Below are 15,886 nucleotides of genomic sequence, written 5' to 3'. Positions count from 1 at the left end.
TCCTGCATTGATGGCGCTGTTGCGCATATGATGTCTGCAAGCGCTGATTGAATAAAACCGCCGAAGAAGAAGCGCTGCAGCTGTTCATCATAAGAGTGTTTGACAGTGTATGGTAGTTTTCGCTCATTAAGCTGACATCTATTCAGTCTTCAGGTACGTAAATCCTCAGCAACATTGACACGAGATTGACATGTTACGTAGTGATTTATTTAGATGTTCGAGTCCTAACAATGCTAGAATAAAGTACTACATCTTTGACATAAACACAAACACACTGAGATTAAAGTCATTAATTCGTTGTCTGAACGTACTATGAACTCTTCATCAAAGCGGTGTTGTTTCAGTTGTGGTGGAAATTCATCTGCTTTTAAATACTAGTCGTAAATGTTTTCACAAACGCACAATATGTTTTTAAAGAGTGATATATTTATTTCAACACAAATTAATTATACAAGTATCCTTAATAAGGCAGGTACTTTGTCATAGTTGTTTGAATAAGGATTACTGTTGTTTTTACACAAAACAACAGTAGCGTTGTCAATTTGTGTTCTGCACAATTTACCTCAGTAGCCATGAATAATATCAGTCATTACAACAAAACTGCTGTAACTTTGTGTTAGCCAATGCTGTTAACAACAACAACAACGAAAGAAAGATAGTAAAAAGACAAAGATTTTGAGTTTTTGTTCAGTAGAGACTTACTGTAGTAAATTATGGTAGACTAATATATTGCTTAGGTGCATTCATTGGCCCATATTAAGCCGCTTCGCTATTCTTAGCATCAAATGATGTAAATGTGAGCTTGGAGCAAAAATGCTACCAAAATTCAAGATATGTGGAGGAAAAATTTCCCCTCTATGAGTTCCTGTTTTTTTATATTCATGATTAAGACACAAGCAAAAGTGTACAGTTGCAAATTTTTATTTAACACGTGTATAAAATCAATATCGCAAAAAGTTAATACTGAGTGAGTTAAATTTTAGACACAATACTCTGTTTTTTGCTCTAGTTCACGAGTGAAAATAGTTCCAAGCAACAAACTGTGGTGTTTCATTACAAAATGAATCTGGTTGACACTGATTTCACTTGATTGATTACAAAATATGATGGGTACATTAGAAAAGTGCCCTCATAAAGGTAAAAATTCCCCCTCAAAATCAATTTAAGGGGACAAGTGAATGGAAAAGTTTCTGTCACTGTGAATAAGTATGTTTTTGAATGTGACTTGCTTATAACATGTAGCAAGTTTCACCCAAAAATGAAAATAATGTCACTTATTACTCACCCTCATGCCGTTCTACACCCGTAAGACCTTCGTTAATCTTCGGAACACAAATTAAGATATTTTTGTTGAAATCCGATGGCTCAGTGAGTTCTCCATAGCCAGCAATGACATTTCCTCTCTCAAGATCCATTAAGATCCAGTTCATGTGAGTACAGTGGTTCAATATTATTATTATAAAGTGACGAGAATATTTTTGGTGCGCCAAAAAAAACAACTTATATAGTGATGGCCAATTTCAAAACACTGCTTCATGAAGCGTCGGAGCGTTATGAATCAGCGCGTCGAATCATGATTCTGATTGCGTGTCAAACCGCCAAACTGCTGAAATCACGTGACTTTGGCGCTCCGAACCCTGATTCGACACGCTGATTCATAACGCTCCGAAGCTTCATGAAGCAGTGTTTTGAAATTGGCCATCACTATATAAGTCGTTTTTTTTTTTTTTTTTTTGCCGCACCAAAAATATTCTCGTCGCTTTATAATATTAATATTGAACCACTGTACTCGCATGAACTGGATCTTAATGGATCTTGAGAGAGGAAATGTCATTGCTGGCTATGGAGAACTCACTGAGCCATCGGATTTCAACAAAAATATCTTAATTTGTGTTCCGAAGATTAACGAAGGTCTTACGGGTGTAGAACGGCATGAGGGTGAGTAATAAATTACATTATTTTCATTTTTGGGTGAACCAAAATGTTCAGGGTTACACTTTATTTTGATAGTCCACTTTAGACATTCTACTAAATATTAGTAACTTTGCAACTACATGTCAACTAAAGGCCCATTCACACTAAGAACGATAACTATAAAGATATAGTTCTAAAAATCATTCTAAATCTAAAAGAATAGCACTGTCCATATCAGCGTTAATGATATAGAGAAACTATATCGTTGGGATCACTTTCAGAACAATTTTTTTTTTTCCCAGCTGTTGAACGATAAAACACTGATGGCCAATCAGAATCCATTCTAATTTAAGGGCTTGCACATTTAAAATAGCAGGTGACATTGCAGCAAGTTAATTGCCGAGGTCCAGAAAAAGCCACTACTGTTTGACAAGTGAAACCTCCTTTTCAAGGACACTTTAAAGAAAATTGATATATGGTAAACAATCAGTCATACCCTCGAAATAAATGGTGAGAAGTATTAATGCAATTTTTATTAGCTGTTTAGCAAACAGTGTAACATAAAATTACCTTAGGTATCCAGCGCTAGTTTCAATAACATTGTCTTGCTTCCTTTGTTGCAGTGAAAAAGACTAGGCATTGTTTTTAATCCACTATATTGACGACTTCTGTTAAATTCATTGTTAGATTAGATCGATTACACTAACTACTCACTCAAAACATAGCATGCTGTGGACATCTGCTGGTTAAAGCCATGTAAAAGCAACAAGAACATCTTGTACACACTTTGAAACTGCAGCGCGTGAGCTCAGAATAAACAGACCTTTATAGTTCATATGTGTGGAGGCAAATATAGTTATCATTATAGTTATCGTTCTTGGTGTGAAATGGCCTTAACTCTCATTATTAGTATTATTAGTAGTAGTAGACTGTTAGGGTAGGGTTAGTAGAATAAGTTGACATGTACTTGCAAAGTTATTTATATTCAGTAGAATGTCTGTTGAGAGCATCAAAATAAAGTGTTAGCAGATATTAAGCAGACAGTCTACTGATACTCTAATGACTGCTAGTTGACATGTAGTTAGAAACTTAATTATAGTTAGTAGAATGTCTAAAGTGGGCTATCAAAATAGTCACTGGAAAGTGTTACCATTTTCAGTTTTAGTGGGAGGTTGGTGCAGCTGCAACGATGTCCAAGCAGAGCACATTGACCGCAGCTGTGGCCACTATGTTAGGAGCCACTCTCGGTGGTCTTTTCCTCTGGCGCAGCATCCGCACTCAGAAGAGAAAGGCCCTAAAGGGCCCCGCTTTGGCTGAGCCTGTACAAGCCCAGCTAGTAGCGGAAATCACCCCCTCACCAGAGCCGTCAGCACCGCCACAAACCCAGAAACTTCTGCGCACACAAACACTGTTGGAGGTGCCGCCTGTGATCGTGAGTTCTCTAGAGGAGTGGGAAGCACTTTGGCCTGCATTTCAAAAGGACCTTTCGGTGTATCCAGTTTTGGGATTGGACTGTGAATGGGTAAAATGCATGCGTGTAAGCATGGCTCTGTATCTGACCAAATGTTAATGTTGTTTTGGTAGCTTCAGTGAGTTCCTTCACTAGATGTTCCTGCTTCCACAGGTGTCTGTCAAAGGCAAGGCCTCTGCGGTTTCCTTACTCCAGTTGGCAACGTTCTCCGGCCGCTGTATGCTGGTCAGACTGCTGACATTTCGTAATGCGCAGCTTCCTCTACCTAAGGGTCTCGTGGGGGTCCTGTCTGACCCCCGTGTGCTGAAGGTCGGGGTGGGATGTTATGAGGATGGGAAGCGCCTGACCCATGATCATGGTCTGACTCTGAGTTGCACTGTGGACCTGCGTTACCTGGCCCTCAGACAGAGGTAATGCCTCAATTTGAGACTTTACAATCATTTTTTCATTTTACTGTTGTAGTCTGTCAATCAGTTTATTTATGGAGCACTAATTAAAACAACACTAGCTGACCATTGTGCTGTATATAATTATCAAACATGCATTAATAAAAACATCAAAACATAAAACTAGAGCTGCACGATTGATCATTAAAGATCGCAATCTCGATTCAAACACCCATGTGATCTCATTTCTAAATGACAGCGATTCGGCTATGTCTATTAAACCTTTGACAAGTACGATCACAACGAATATTCAGATCTGCGTTGGTGCTGTCGCTGAGCCAGTTGTCTTGTATAGGTATGAAACTTTTCAACCACACAGTATCATTATTTCTGTCTTGCAATAATTCAGATAATCACAGAAGTACTGGGATAAAAGTTTGTTCAGACATAAACACTGATGAGTAAATCACCTTTGAAAGTAACTTGACCCTTCAAAGATTGTATCAGTTATGTCGTTACACCAGTAGATGGCGACAAGTGACTGTTAAATTTGTCAATGAATCATTCATTTCAAGAAATTCATTCAAAAACGTTGATTCATCCAGTGATGAAACAAGTGAAGTCTTTACAAGTGAGTTATTGAATCATTCATTCAAACCCATTTTTTTTCTAAATTAATTACTTAATTTTTTTTTTTTTTTAAATCGACTGCAATTAACTTTGTCAGAACCTCTAGTAAATCGTGGGAGAACCATGATCTCTATTTTAAACAAAAAAAACAATACATACATATACATATATACATATAATGTATAGCCCATACATTAATAATCAAGAATTAAAAAAAAAAAAAAAAAAAAAAGCGCCATATTTATAAGCCAATTCAAATATGTTTTCAGTTTAGATTTGAATTCTGCCTCTGCATTTATCTATTAGGGTTAATCACGATTAAATGGAAAAAACAAAACAATCGCGATATGGCTTAGTGCAATTATTAAAGGGTTAGTTCACCCAAAAATGAAAATTCTGTCATTAAGTACGTTGTTCCAAACCCATAAGACTTTCGTTCATCTTCAGAACACACATGAAGATCTTTTTGATGAAATCTGAGAGATTTCTGTCCCTTCATAGACTGCTTTCACAACTGGAACTTTGACGCCTCAAAAAGTGATTGACGCTTTCATCAGCGAACATATACAGAAGCTCAACCGAACCTGAATGATGCGCGAGAACAAACACCTTCTGAAAGCTCAAATGTGATGTGCAACACATGAGAATGAACCTCATTGGTTACGCAGCACATTTGAGCTTCCGGAAGAGGTTTGTTCTCGCGCATCATTCAGGTTCGGTTGAGCTTCTGTTTATGTTCACTGATCAAGGTTTATATGCGACTAAAAGCCTAAATTAAATCTGTTCATCATATAAAGTGAACGAGTCTCTTCTGAAAATTTGGACTAAACCTCTCAATTCACATGGATTTGTTTTACGATCTCTTTATGGTCTTTTTGAAGCGTCAAAGTTCCAGTTGTGAAGGCAATCTATGAAGGGACAGAAAAACGAACCCTTTAAATCACAAAGGCTGTGATTTTAATTAAATGTATGCACTGCATGTTTCAGAGTGAAGCACGGCAGTTTTTTCATTTACATGCATGCAGTTTGATTCAGTGTTTCCAAAATTATTATTATTATTATTATTATTTAATACTCTTATTTTACACATAACAATATGAAATAACAAATGAACGGTGTTATTTCGTCAGTTATAGAATTCATCAGTTAAGAAACACTGAATCCAGCTATAAGCAGGTCTACAGAAGACAATAGTGTCATTTTTCAGCTAAATTCAGTTCAATAACAGTGTCTATGTTGCAGAGTTAGTGTTCTCAGTTCAGTTCAAATGCTTAAGCTGAGTGTTCAGTAATTGTTCGCAGGTGTCTGTAAAAGTCATAATTTCATAACTCAGTAACCCTTGAAACCGCTTACGGAGTGACATGATGTGATGTTGACTGTGTTGAAGGCAAGCGGTGCTGAATAACGGCTTGAGTCTGAAGTCTCTGGCTGCAGACCTGCTGAATGTCACACTGGACAAATCTCTGGAGCTGCGCTGCAGTGACTGGGAGGCTGATGTTTTGACCCAGGAACAGGTGAGGAAAAGAGCCTAGGTCTTCAACCCTTCTCCTGGGGACCCACTGTCCTGCAACACTTGTTTCCAACCTGCTTTAGCTCACCTGACCTGTGATTTTAAGTGATCCTGAAGTGCTTGATTATCTGGTTCAGGTGTGTGTGATTAGGGTTGGAACTAAAGGTCTGCATCAGATGGATTTTTCAATCCCGCTCCCGCCAAAAATATGTGAGACTTTCACGTTTTGTCCCTTTCCTGCCCACAAAAGGCCGTAGAAAGAGGTCTACGATGATTTTTTTTTTTTTTTTTTTTAGTCCTGGTCCAGTTAGATTCTGTCTCGTTCCAGTGTCTATAGGCTATTTTTTCCAATTTCCACACACACAATGCTTCAGATCTCCAATGACATACTTCTGCACGCTGTTATTATTAGATAATGAGGGTAACAATATACAAACCAAACCGAAAAAAATGCAATACACCACCCACGGTACGTTCCCCGGTACTCTCATGGTGTACCAAACACCCTCTGCCCCCCCTGCTGGAATGGCCCAGCCCTGGCCCATTGTTGAGGTTGACCTCACTTTATTTTGTCACACAAGTAAATTCTTCATTAATATTTGATTAAATAGTAATTAGGGTGTAACGGTACACGCATTCGTCCCACAAATTTTCGGGTACGTGTCTTGTGAGCACGACAAATAGAGCGCTGTAGCCTAACCACCATTAACCACCAACAATTGCAGTAAGCTCTGCATTTTGTTACTTTCGATAAGAAACAAAGTGTCATCTTTCAAATTCTGTCCATTTTATCACAAAATTCAAACAAAAACTGCTATTTTGACGCTCTTTAATGTGGCGTGACAGATCACTTTACAGGCGCCTCAGTTCAAGTGGCAGCTCGGGGTGCGAGTGAATATTATTATAAAAAAAATCTTTCCATTTGACAGTATTTATTTAACAAGCTAAGTTGAAACTCTAGGCGTTTAGAACTATAGAAGAAAATGAGAATTTGGGACAGATTGCTGGTGAAAAAAGAAAAATAATAATCATGACATGATGTCAGGTCAAAGTCATGTTATGACAATCACGGCCAGTAGATGGCAGCTGCCTGCTGTGTAAGAAATCTCAATGTTGTGCTTAGAAGTAATACATTTATTATTTAGACATTATCCAACTAATATTACAATTTAAACTTATTTATAAGTTTAGTTTTTTTAATTGTTTTGAAGCCTCATTTTTGCAGTAATGCTTAGTCATAGACTCCCATTGATTCCACTCTCTCTCTCTCTCTCTCTCTGTGTGCAGTTTTGTCGTCTGCCACTTTAAGGCCAATTTACACCACGCTGACAGTCGCCACTTCTCAGACATTCTAACACTGATTCAGCATATTCCATCAGTGAAAACAAGTTCCGACAGACGCCAGCAGACTCCGATAGGGGTATTGCACTGATCCGACAAAAAATCTGACGAAGTGTCTGTTGCTTTCTGTCGCCGTGGTGTGAATTGGCCTTTAAATGCTCAAGCTCTTAAACAGGATAGATTCTGATTGGCTGTCAATGTTTTTGTCATTCATAAATTGGAAAAAAAATCACTCTGAAAGTGATTCCAATGATGTTTTTTCTCTGTGCCGTTATAATTGTTGTGTGGACTTTGCATTTAGAACAATTTTAAAAACTATATCTTTATCGTTATAATTATAATTATTGTCCTTGTTGTGAACAGGCCTTTAGGGTTTTTCCCATTCATTTCCTTGGGTCAGTAACTTTTGACCACAAACTGCCAAGATGTGACTTTGAAAAATTCATTGGTCAAAAATAACTGAAAACCTTATAAGGGTTATTATATTTTTTGAAAGAGGATCCATTATTTTAACCAAACAGCTGTTGCTGTCAACTAGTTTTAAAAAGTAAAATGCATAATGAATCTAGTTAAAAATGAAGGCATGGTTTTAAATCTGAGTGCTCTCATTATAGGCCCTGTTTACACCTGGTATTAAAGGGTTAGTTCACCCAAAAATGAAAATTATCCCATAATTTACTCGCCCTCAAGCCATCCTAAGTGCCAGATTTACTAAACGGGGCAAATTAGCGTAAGAGCACAATTCCACAAATGCACCGATGGGAGTGGAAGGTTTTGTTTGTGATCTACTGCTGATGCGCACATTAAAGAACACAGACACAGTCAAATCATTTACATATTTACCAATGCAATCTAACAAGAGCAGCGCAAATTAGCGTTGGGTCGCAAATAAGCAGAGCTGATGCTCATCAGGTGCGGGTCGACACAGGCGCAACTTGTTACATGTAATATACGGATAACATCTTCCTCTGGCATTCCAAAAAAAATTAATACGAGGGGAAAATATTTTCTCCCTTCTACCACACGCTCTCTGTTCTCTGCGGTGTCTCCTCCTAGCAGCAACAATTGCAGCCATGTCGCAAAATGGATTAAGACATGCTTTTTTTTTTTGTGCGTTAAATAATGGCGCAAATCCCAGTAAATTGACTAGCGCAAACATTAGTAAATTGCGTTGCGTGATTCATTTAAATACTCTCCTCCCATAAATTTTGCGTCTGAAAGGGAAACTCCTACAAATGCATATGCAATAAGGTCAGCCGCAAAAACAACTCCACGCCTTTTCAGCGCTAATTTTGCACTGCATGTCTTTAGTGAATCCTGACGGTAGTTTTTTTTTTTTAACGCCAAAAGAGGGTTTGCGCTGGTGCAAGCTGTTAGTAAATCTGGCCTTAAGTGTATATGACTCTCTTCTTTCAGATGAATACAATCAGAGTTGTATTAAAAAAATACCCTGGCTCTTCTAAACTTTAACTTAACTAAGATTTTGAAGCCCAAAAAAAGCACATCTTCCATCATAAAAGTACTCCACACGGCTGCAGGGGGTTAATAAAGGTCTTCTGAAGCGAAGCGTTGTGTTTTTGTAAGAAAAATGTCCATATTTATAACTTTATAAACTAGAATCACTGGCTTCCGTACGCTTTATAAACTAGAATCGTCTACACTATGAAAGCAATCCAATCGAATGTTTTTGAGTACCTCTGGAAGTGGTTGAAAGTGGACAAGCTCAAGACTTTTTAGGACCTGTTTACACCTGTATTTAATGTCATCTACTTTTGATCCGATCGACCAAAACGCATCTTAATAGCAGGTGTAAACAGGGCCATAGTCACACAACAAATAATTGCAAAATATTTACTGTGTTGGTTATATTGTTATTCAAATAATTTTTATATATCTTCAGTAAAAACGGCAAATATTCTCTAATGCCCAACTGGAATAGACTCTGTGTAGTTTTGAGTTTTTTTTTATTACACTAAACACTCTGTCATACTGTTTCCACCAGATGACCTACGCAGCACGTGATGCCCAGGTCTCTATTGCCCTTTTCCTCCACCTGCTGGCGATGAACAAAGAGCCCCGTCTGCCCGCTGAGGGTGAAGCTGCGTTTGTCCAGCTGGCATCATGTTGCCAGGGGCTGGTGGATGTGCCCTTTAGGGGGCGCTATGGCGGAGAGGGGGAAGAAGGAGAGAGAAGGCGGAGAAGCCGAAAGTCTACTGTGGAGAGTCCTGAGTCTGGAGACCAGCAAGTTCCAGACCCGCGGCGGAACAAACGCAAACCACTAGGAGTTGGTTACTCGGCCAGGTAATGAAGGAATTGGTAGATTTTCCTGTAATTGGTAATTTGCCACGATGGAAATGCATCTGACTAAACATAATGAAATGTACAACTAATTTTTCAAAATGGTGTTGAAGTTGAGAATACAATTTAGAACAAATCTCTAGCTCAAATTAATAAAATTTTCTTTTTTTTTTTTTCTTTTTTTCTATATTTGGATCAATTTTTAGGACATGACTGTTGATGTGCATTTTGTCTTCATTCAGGAAATCACCCCTTTATGATAACTGTTTCCTTCATGCTCCTGACGGTCAGCCGCTCTGCACATGTGACAAGAAGAAAGCAAAATGGTACCTGGAAAAGGGTATAGGAGGTACACAATGTTATAAATGTGACAATTATAAATGCATAGTTGAAATGCCATGAAATGCATTTTTCCCCTCGCCTTGTGGCGCAGTAATAAAGTAGGCTATATGAGTGTTAATAATGCAGTATGTGAGTTATGATAATTAAGTGTCTTAGGTAACATTTTATTTTACAGTGCCCTTGTTACATGTACTTACTGTAGTAATAACAGTATATATGCATAATTTCATGCAGCTAACCCTAAACCAAACCTTAACCCTATAGTATGTTTTTAATTAATATTACTCAGTCCTTAAATGTATCATTACACTATAACACGGAGACCTTTAAATAAAGCATAACTGTTTATTATATTTATGATAATATAATATTGAAGTGGGCCAGGATTCAAAAAAGGGTTAAACTTTATTTGGTAACACTTTATTTTACAGTGTCATTGTTACACGTTACATGTAGTTACTGTAATAATAACTATAAATTATGCATAATTACATGCAACTAACCCTAAGCCAACCCCTATTCCTAAACCTAACCTTATAGTAAGTACATGTAGTTAATTATTATTACTCATTACTTAAATGTATAATTACACTGTAACACGGACACCTTAAAATAAAGTGTAACCCTTTATTTTAAGGTGTCTTTGTTACACTGTAATTATACATTTAAGTACTGAGTAATATTAAGTAATGTACTTACTATAGTGTTAGGATTAGGTTTTGGTTTTGGGCTAGATGCATGTAATTATGCATAATTTATAGTTATTACTATAGTAATTACATGTAACATATGTAACAATGACACTGTAAAATATAGTGTTACCCTTTATTTTAAGGTGGTGTCCTTGTTAAAATGTAATTATACTATCAAGTACTGAGTAATATTAATTAACTACATGTACCCACTTATTACACGGGTATTGGCCACATAAGTAAATTAGTAGACATAAAATATTGATTTGAGTCAAAATATTTTATTAGCTCTTTAAACACACAGCTTCCACAGAGAGAGCAGTTGCTAGCAAGTGGCATAATACAGCTAGATTGCGCGATTGAAATCAAGTATCCAACAGAGCCGTGTAATAACTAAAACTGAAACATAAATAACATTTTCATTACTTGAAATAAACATTGAAATAAAAAATAAAAAAATTCTAAAATTTCTTTTTAGCTAGTTACCAAGGCTACTAATCATTTTCATTCAGTTTAAAATAACTACAACTAAATGTAAGAACTAAAACTTAATATGACCTATATAGACATTTAAAACAAAAACTAATAAAATGACACACTAGAAAATTAAACTAAAATAAAAAACCAAATATAGTTGTTAATATTTTGATTTTTATATCAATACTAAAATAACACTGACTATTACGGTGCAAAAACAAACATTTAAAAAAATATGGTTTTGTCATTCTTTCTTGTTTGTTTATTTAGAAAGTCTACAAGAAATTGTAGATTTTTGTTTCCAGTTTCATAAGATTTTATGATGGTTACTACGCAATAAAAAATATTGAGGAAATAATTGTTGAAATTATCATTGAAGCGTGCCATCCTTGCACCAGAAAATGTAGTCCCTGACATGTAATCTTACTAATTGCTAAGAAGAATAGTTGGCCGCTGCCACTTTTCACATATGATTGTCGCAATTTACCCCCTAGTAGCAGTCAAACAAAACTTTAAAATTGGTCGTGAAGCAGCCGTTAACCCTCATCTTACTTACCATGGTAAAATTAATAAATGAATAAATCCCCACAAAACAAATGAAGAAAAGCATGGTAGGTTTTCCAGGACTAATCAACCTAAATAATTATAAAAACAATTTTCAGATATAATTATTCATAGCTGTAAATTTTACAGAAAGTGTTTAAAGATTAACGTTTAAGTGCAAATATTGCTTATTCCCCACCTTGCTCTTTTAGTCAGGTCGGAAAGTCCAAATTGGTCTCAAATGTAAGACTTCCAGCCTGTTGTTTGTCGGAGAGAGTGAGAAGATGGCTGTATTAGAATGGTGTATTGACCATTCAGCAAAATTATCCTTTGTATAATGTCTAATATAATTGGGTAAAATGTGATCTGTATATAATTTATTCTCAGAATTGGTCAGTGAAGATCCCTTCATTGTCCGGCTGCTGTTTGAGCCGTCAGGCCGTCCAGACTCCCAGAAAGACTACTACCTCACAGCCAAAGAAAATCTCTGTGTGGTATGCGGAAAAGCAGAGTCTTACATCAGGTTTGTTTTGTTTCCTGTGATTTCTTGAGTTTGTTTTGAAAGTTGGACTTGTCATTTCAACTTCTGTTTTTACACTAGGAAGAACATTGTCCCACACGAGTACAGGCGCCACTTCCCAGCTGAGATGAAGGACCACAACTCGCACGACATCCTGTTGCTATGCACTTCCTGCCACGCGGCCTCAAACGTCCATGACGGGATCCTGAAGCAGCAGCTGGCAGAGGAACACTCGGCTCCACAGGGTTGTGAGGAGGGCATTCGGCTGCTCGAGGACGCAGACCGCCGACGGGTGCGCTCGGCCGCACGGGCTCTCCTCAGCGCCAGCGACGGGATGCCGGAATCCAGAAAGGAGGAGCTCCTGTCAGTCATCCAGAGCTTCTTCTGCAACGGACAGCAGGAGGTCACGCAAGAGATGCTTCAGAAAGCTGCAGCGTTGGAAACCAGGTTAGATTTGTTTACGAGTCTCTACTTAATGTAGCTTATTTTGACCAAAAACCACCCACATAATAGACAGGAATTTGCCACCTGACAGACATGTAAAACAAACAGCTAAAATTATTTTTAAAGTGCCCCTATTATGCTATTTTAAAGGTTCCTAATTCTGATTTGGAGTCTCCTACAATAGGTTTACATGCATTAAAGGTCAAAAATACACTTTCATTTTCTCATAATATACATCGCAGCTTCACCTCTTTTCTCACAGTGTCTGAAGCTTTTCTATCAAGGATTCAGTTTCTTAAATCCCTACTTTCTGCGAGCCTGCTCTGCTCTGATTGGCCAGACGGCCAAGTCTGTTGTGATTGGTCTACCGCTTACAGTGCAAATCGGAAACAAACGCCCATTACCATAACTGATTCAGCTCCATAGGCTTCCTTAAGCTCAGCGATTGTACACACTGTAAAGACAGTACAGATGGCGTCAATTTTACCATATCAATCGGAGCGCGAGTCCGATGATGAAACATTAGAAGAACTAGTTATTCAACCTGAGCCTCCATTGCAAGGACGACTTGAGCAGGATGTTTCTCAGTGGTGCGCTACTCAGTTTGAGGTACAATATGAGATGTTGCAGCTGTAACTCCTCTACATCAGCATTAACAAGTGTATGTCCATCAACAAACCAATGTGTATATTTCTAATTTACTGCGGTGCACATGTGGAAACTGTATTATTAACAGTATCAATAATGACTGATGTAACATTTAAAGTTTGTAAAGCAAATCTTGCTCCATCCTTTATCATTACTTGTAGCAAAAACAACAGACAATCTGCATTAATGGACACGGTTTTAGGTAATAGTGGGCCACAGCTGATTAGCAGAAGTATTTCAGTAAGACAGTAATAACGTGAGTTAGCCGGTTAGCCAGAGACAATACAGCTAAAACACAAAACTATATGTATTTTGAACACTCGGTATAAAATATATAGATCAATAATTAGTCATAATTACCGGTTGTGATTCTGAGGCACAAGTTGGTCCAAATAAAGTGGGTACTGTCCCGTCTTTAACCATTGATTCTTCACAGCCTCATCCTTTGGAAGTGAAAATAAACCGAATTTACGTTTCACAGTGCAGAGCACAGCGTTTTGTCAACATATCCACACGACAGAGCTACAGCGTTTGAGGGGGTTCAAGTTGGGATGTCCACCCAGAACGTAGGCGGGCATTATGCAAATGCAAGTTGCACATATGATGTGTGAACTTCACGGAAATGGGATTCGAATTACAAACGACTCGTTTAAGTGGTTCAGAGTCGACTTTCTTTTTAGAGACACTAACTTTATGATTCACTTTCAGCTTTACAACTTTGCAGACTGTTTACATTCACATACAGCTACATTACACACTGCATGAAAGGTAATTCATAATAGGGGCACTTTAACAGTATTGTTCAATAAAGCCATAAGATTACATACTTTTGATACGATATTGGAAAAAATTGGATTACTCGATTAATCGACAAAATAATCAGTTGACTGCTCTATAACCAAAATATCCTTAAGGTTTATTGCAACCAGACCCTGGTCTCTTAGTGTGTCCCTTCTTTAATGTAAATCTATGAAATATTTACCAGTTTTATTTTACACCATGATTCAGATTGCTTAAAGTAATTGCATAAACACTAAGCAGTTGTTAAAATAGTACACTTGGGGTTGAGGGTTTTCTCGAATCCCCTGAGGTGGTGGAAATAGAATAGATACAACTAGTTAGGCCAAGTTGCTGAACACCAGATCATTGTGTTGTCATTCATATGTTAATGTACTTACGAATGTGAAGATTTGGACTGGGGGGAGGTTTTGAGTTCTGAAAGTTGATGTCTTTTTCTACCTTTGCAGGATCTTCAATGAGAGTTATGTGCCACATGGACTGAAGGTAGTGCAGGCGTATGCCGAGCACGGTCTGCGTGGCCTAATGGAACTGGAGCGCTGCTGGCGACAACACTTCCTGACCAGCATGCAGCCCCGCCATTTGCCACCTCTCTGGTCCGTCAACCACAATCATGACAAATATCTGCGCAAGTACGGTGAGGATCTTCAAATCCAGCTCAACTGAGCTCCTCACCACCCAAACAAAAAGAGACTTTGTGCTACAACTGCTGGAATAGGAAGGTTCCAACTGCGTGTTTAACACCTTGGTGTCCTTGTCCTATGTTGTTTGAGTGTGTACCAGAGATAGACTCTCCCTGGCCACAGGAAAGCCCTGGTGTTGACTTCCAAATGAGAAAACAAAAAACAAAAAAAAACAACCCAAGACTAGACTGTGGCCCCAGTTTGACCGGGCTCTAAGGGACCAGATGGAGATTGGGTAACAGACTCTTTGGGGATCGGAAGCCACTGTGGTGAACGGCAGAACGTTAAACTCAAGGATGGTGCAAGAACAGAAATGGTGATAGGTAAAATAACTGCGTAATGTGCACACTTTTTAATGTTTAAAATGTTGAAAAGCATTCTCATTTCCCTGTGAAAAGTAGATTCTACTGTATTTTAACCAGCCTAAACCTGCTCTTCTTAATTCTTAATCATGAATTGAATACAAGATTCATAAGCAGGTTTGAGGCCATATTAAATGTTTTGTTAAATGTTAAATTAGTTTGTCTTTTGAGGCTATACAAAATGGCCATTTTTACTTAAATGCCCATAATGGAGCTTTATCGTTTCAGTTTAAAATTTCAGGCTGTTTTTGTTTAGTGGGTTTTGAGGAAAACTCCATTTATCTTTGAAAGAGTGGACCAAATTGAGCACAGCTTGGCACATCATCTCCGTACAATAATCCTTCTCAGAGTCAGGACACCTCCAAAACATACCAGAACATCTTTCGGTGTGTGTGTATATATATATATGTACACATACATACCCCTGACACATTGAAGATAGGCTAAAATGATGCTGGAAGAAATTAATTCTCAACATTCTTATTCTCAAGATTTCATAGTGCCAGTTTGTGTTGTATTTGCAGTTACAGCCAGAGAGATTGAGCTCCATGGATGGTGTAACATATAAATGGCCAAATCAAGGACACTGACGTCTGAGCCTAACATTCGTAATTTAACTTTAGAAACACTACAGCTTTCCTTTTTATTTACATTTGTCCAGATGTAACCTATTAAAAGCTGCTGTGTTTCCTTAATGTCAATAAAAAGATTAAATTTCATATCTTAAGACTGGATGAGTTGGTAGTGGTTGTTTTTTTTTTTTTTGTTTGTTTGGTTTTTTTTTTTTTGTAGATGTATAATATACTTCTGTTTCACATCCTGAATGA

At 37.7% G+C, this 15,886-nt stretch overlaps 1 protein-coding gene across 3 annotated transcripts; it reads left to right on the top strand.

Moving 5' to 3' along the window:
* On the top strand, window positions 1-15,786 carry exd2 (exonuclease 3'-5' domain containing 2). Of its 3 annotated transcripts, none has more exons than XM_051868439.1 (9): window positions 1-153; window positions 3,074-3,436; window positions 3,539-3,795; window positions 5,789-5,915; window positions 9,255-9,553; window positions 9,793-9,899; window positions 11,992-12,127; window positions 12,206-12,571; window positions 14,464-15,786. In XM_051868439.1, the coding sequence occupies exons 2-9, from the start codon at window positions 3,104-3,106 to the stop codon at window positions 14,678-14,680; spliced, it is 1,842 nt and encodes a 613-aa protein (XP_051724399.1). In that variant the 5' UTR covers window positions 1-153; window positions 3,074-3,103; the 3' UTR covers window positions 14,681-15,786. The 3 variants fall into 3 exon arrangements, with proteins under 3 accessions (XP_051724399.1, XP_051724398.1, XP_051724400.1); XM_051868438.1 differs by having other exon boundaries at window positions 3,074-3,451; XM_051868440.1 differs by lacking the exon at window positions 3,074-3,436 and having other exon boundaries at window positions 137-153.
* The last annotated feature ends 100 nt before the right edge of the window (window positions 15,787-15,886 follow it).

This window comes from Ctenopharyngodon idella, chromosome 17 (assembly GCF_019924925.1).
Source record: "Ctenopharyngodon idella isolate HZGC_01 chromosome 17, HZGC01, whole genome shotgun sequence".
Taxonomy (NCBI): domain Eukaryota; kingdom Metazoa; phylum Chordata; class Actinopteri; order Cypriniformes; family Xenocyprididae; genus Ctenopharyngodon; species Ctenopharyngodon idella.
This window is presented reverse-complemented; position numbering and strand designations above follow the sequence as displayed.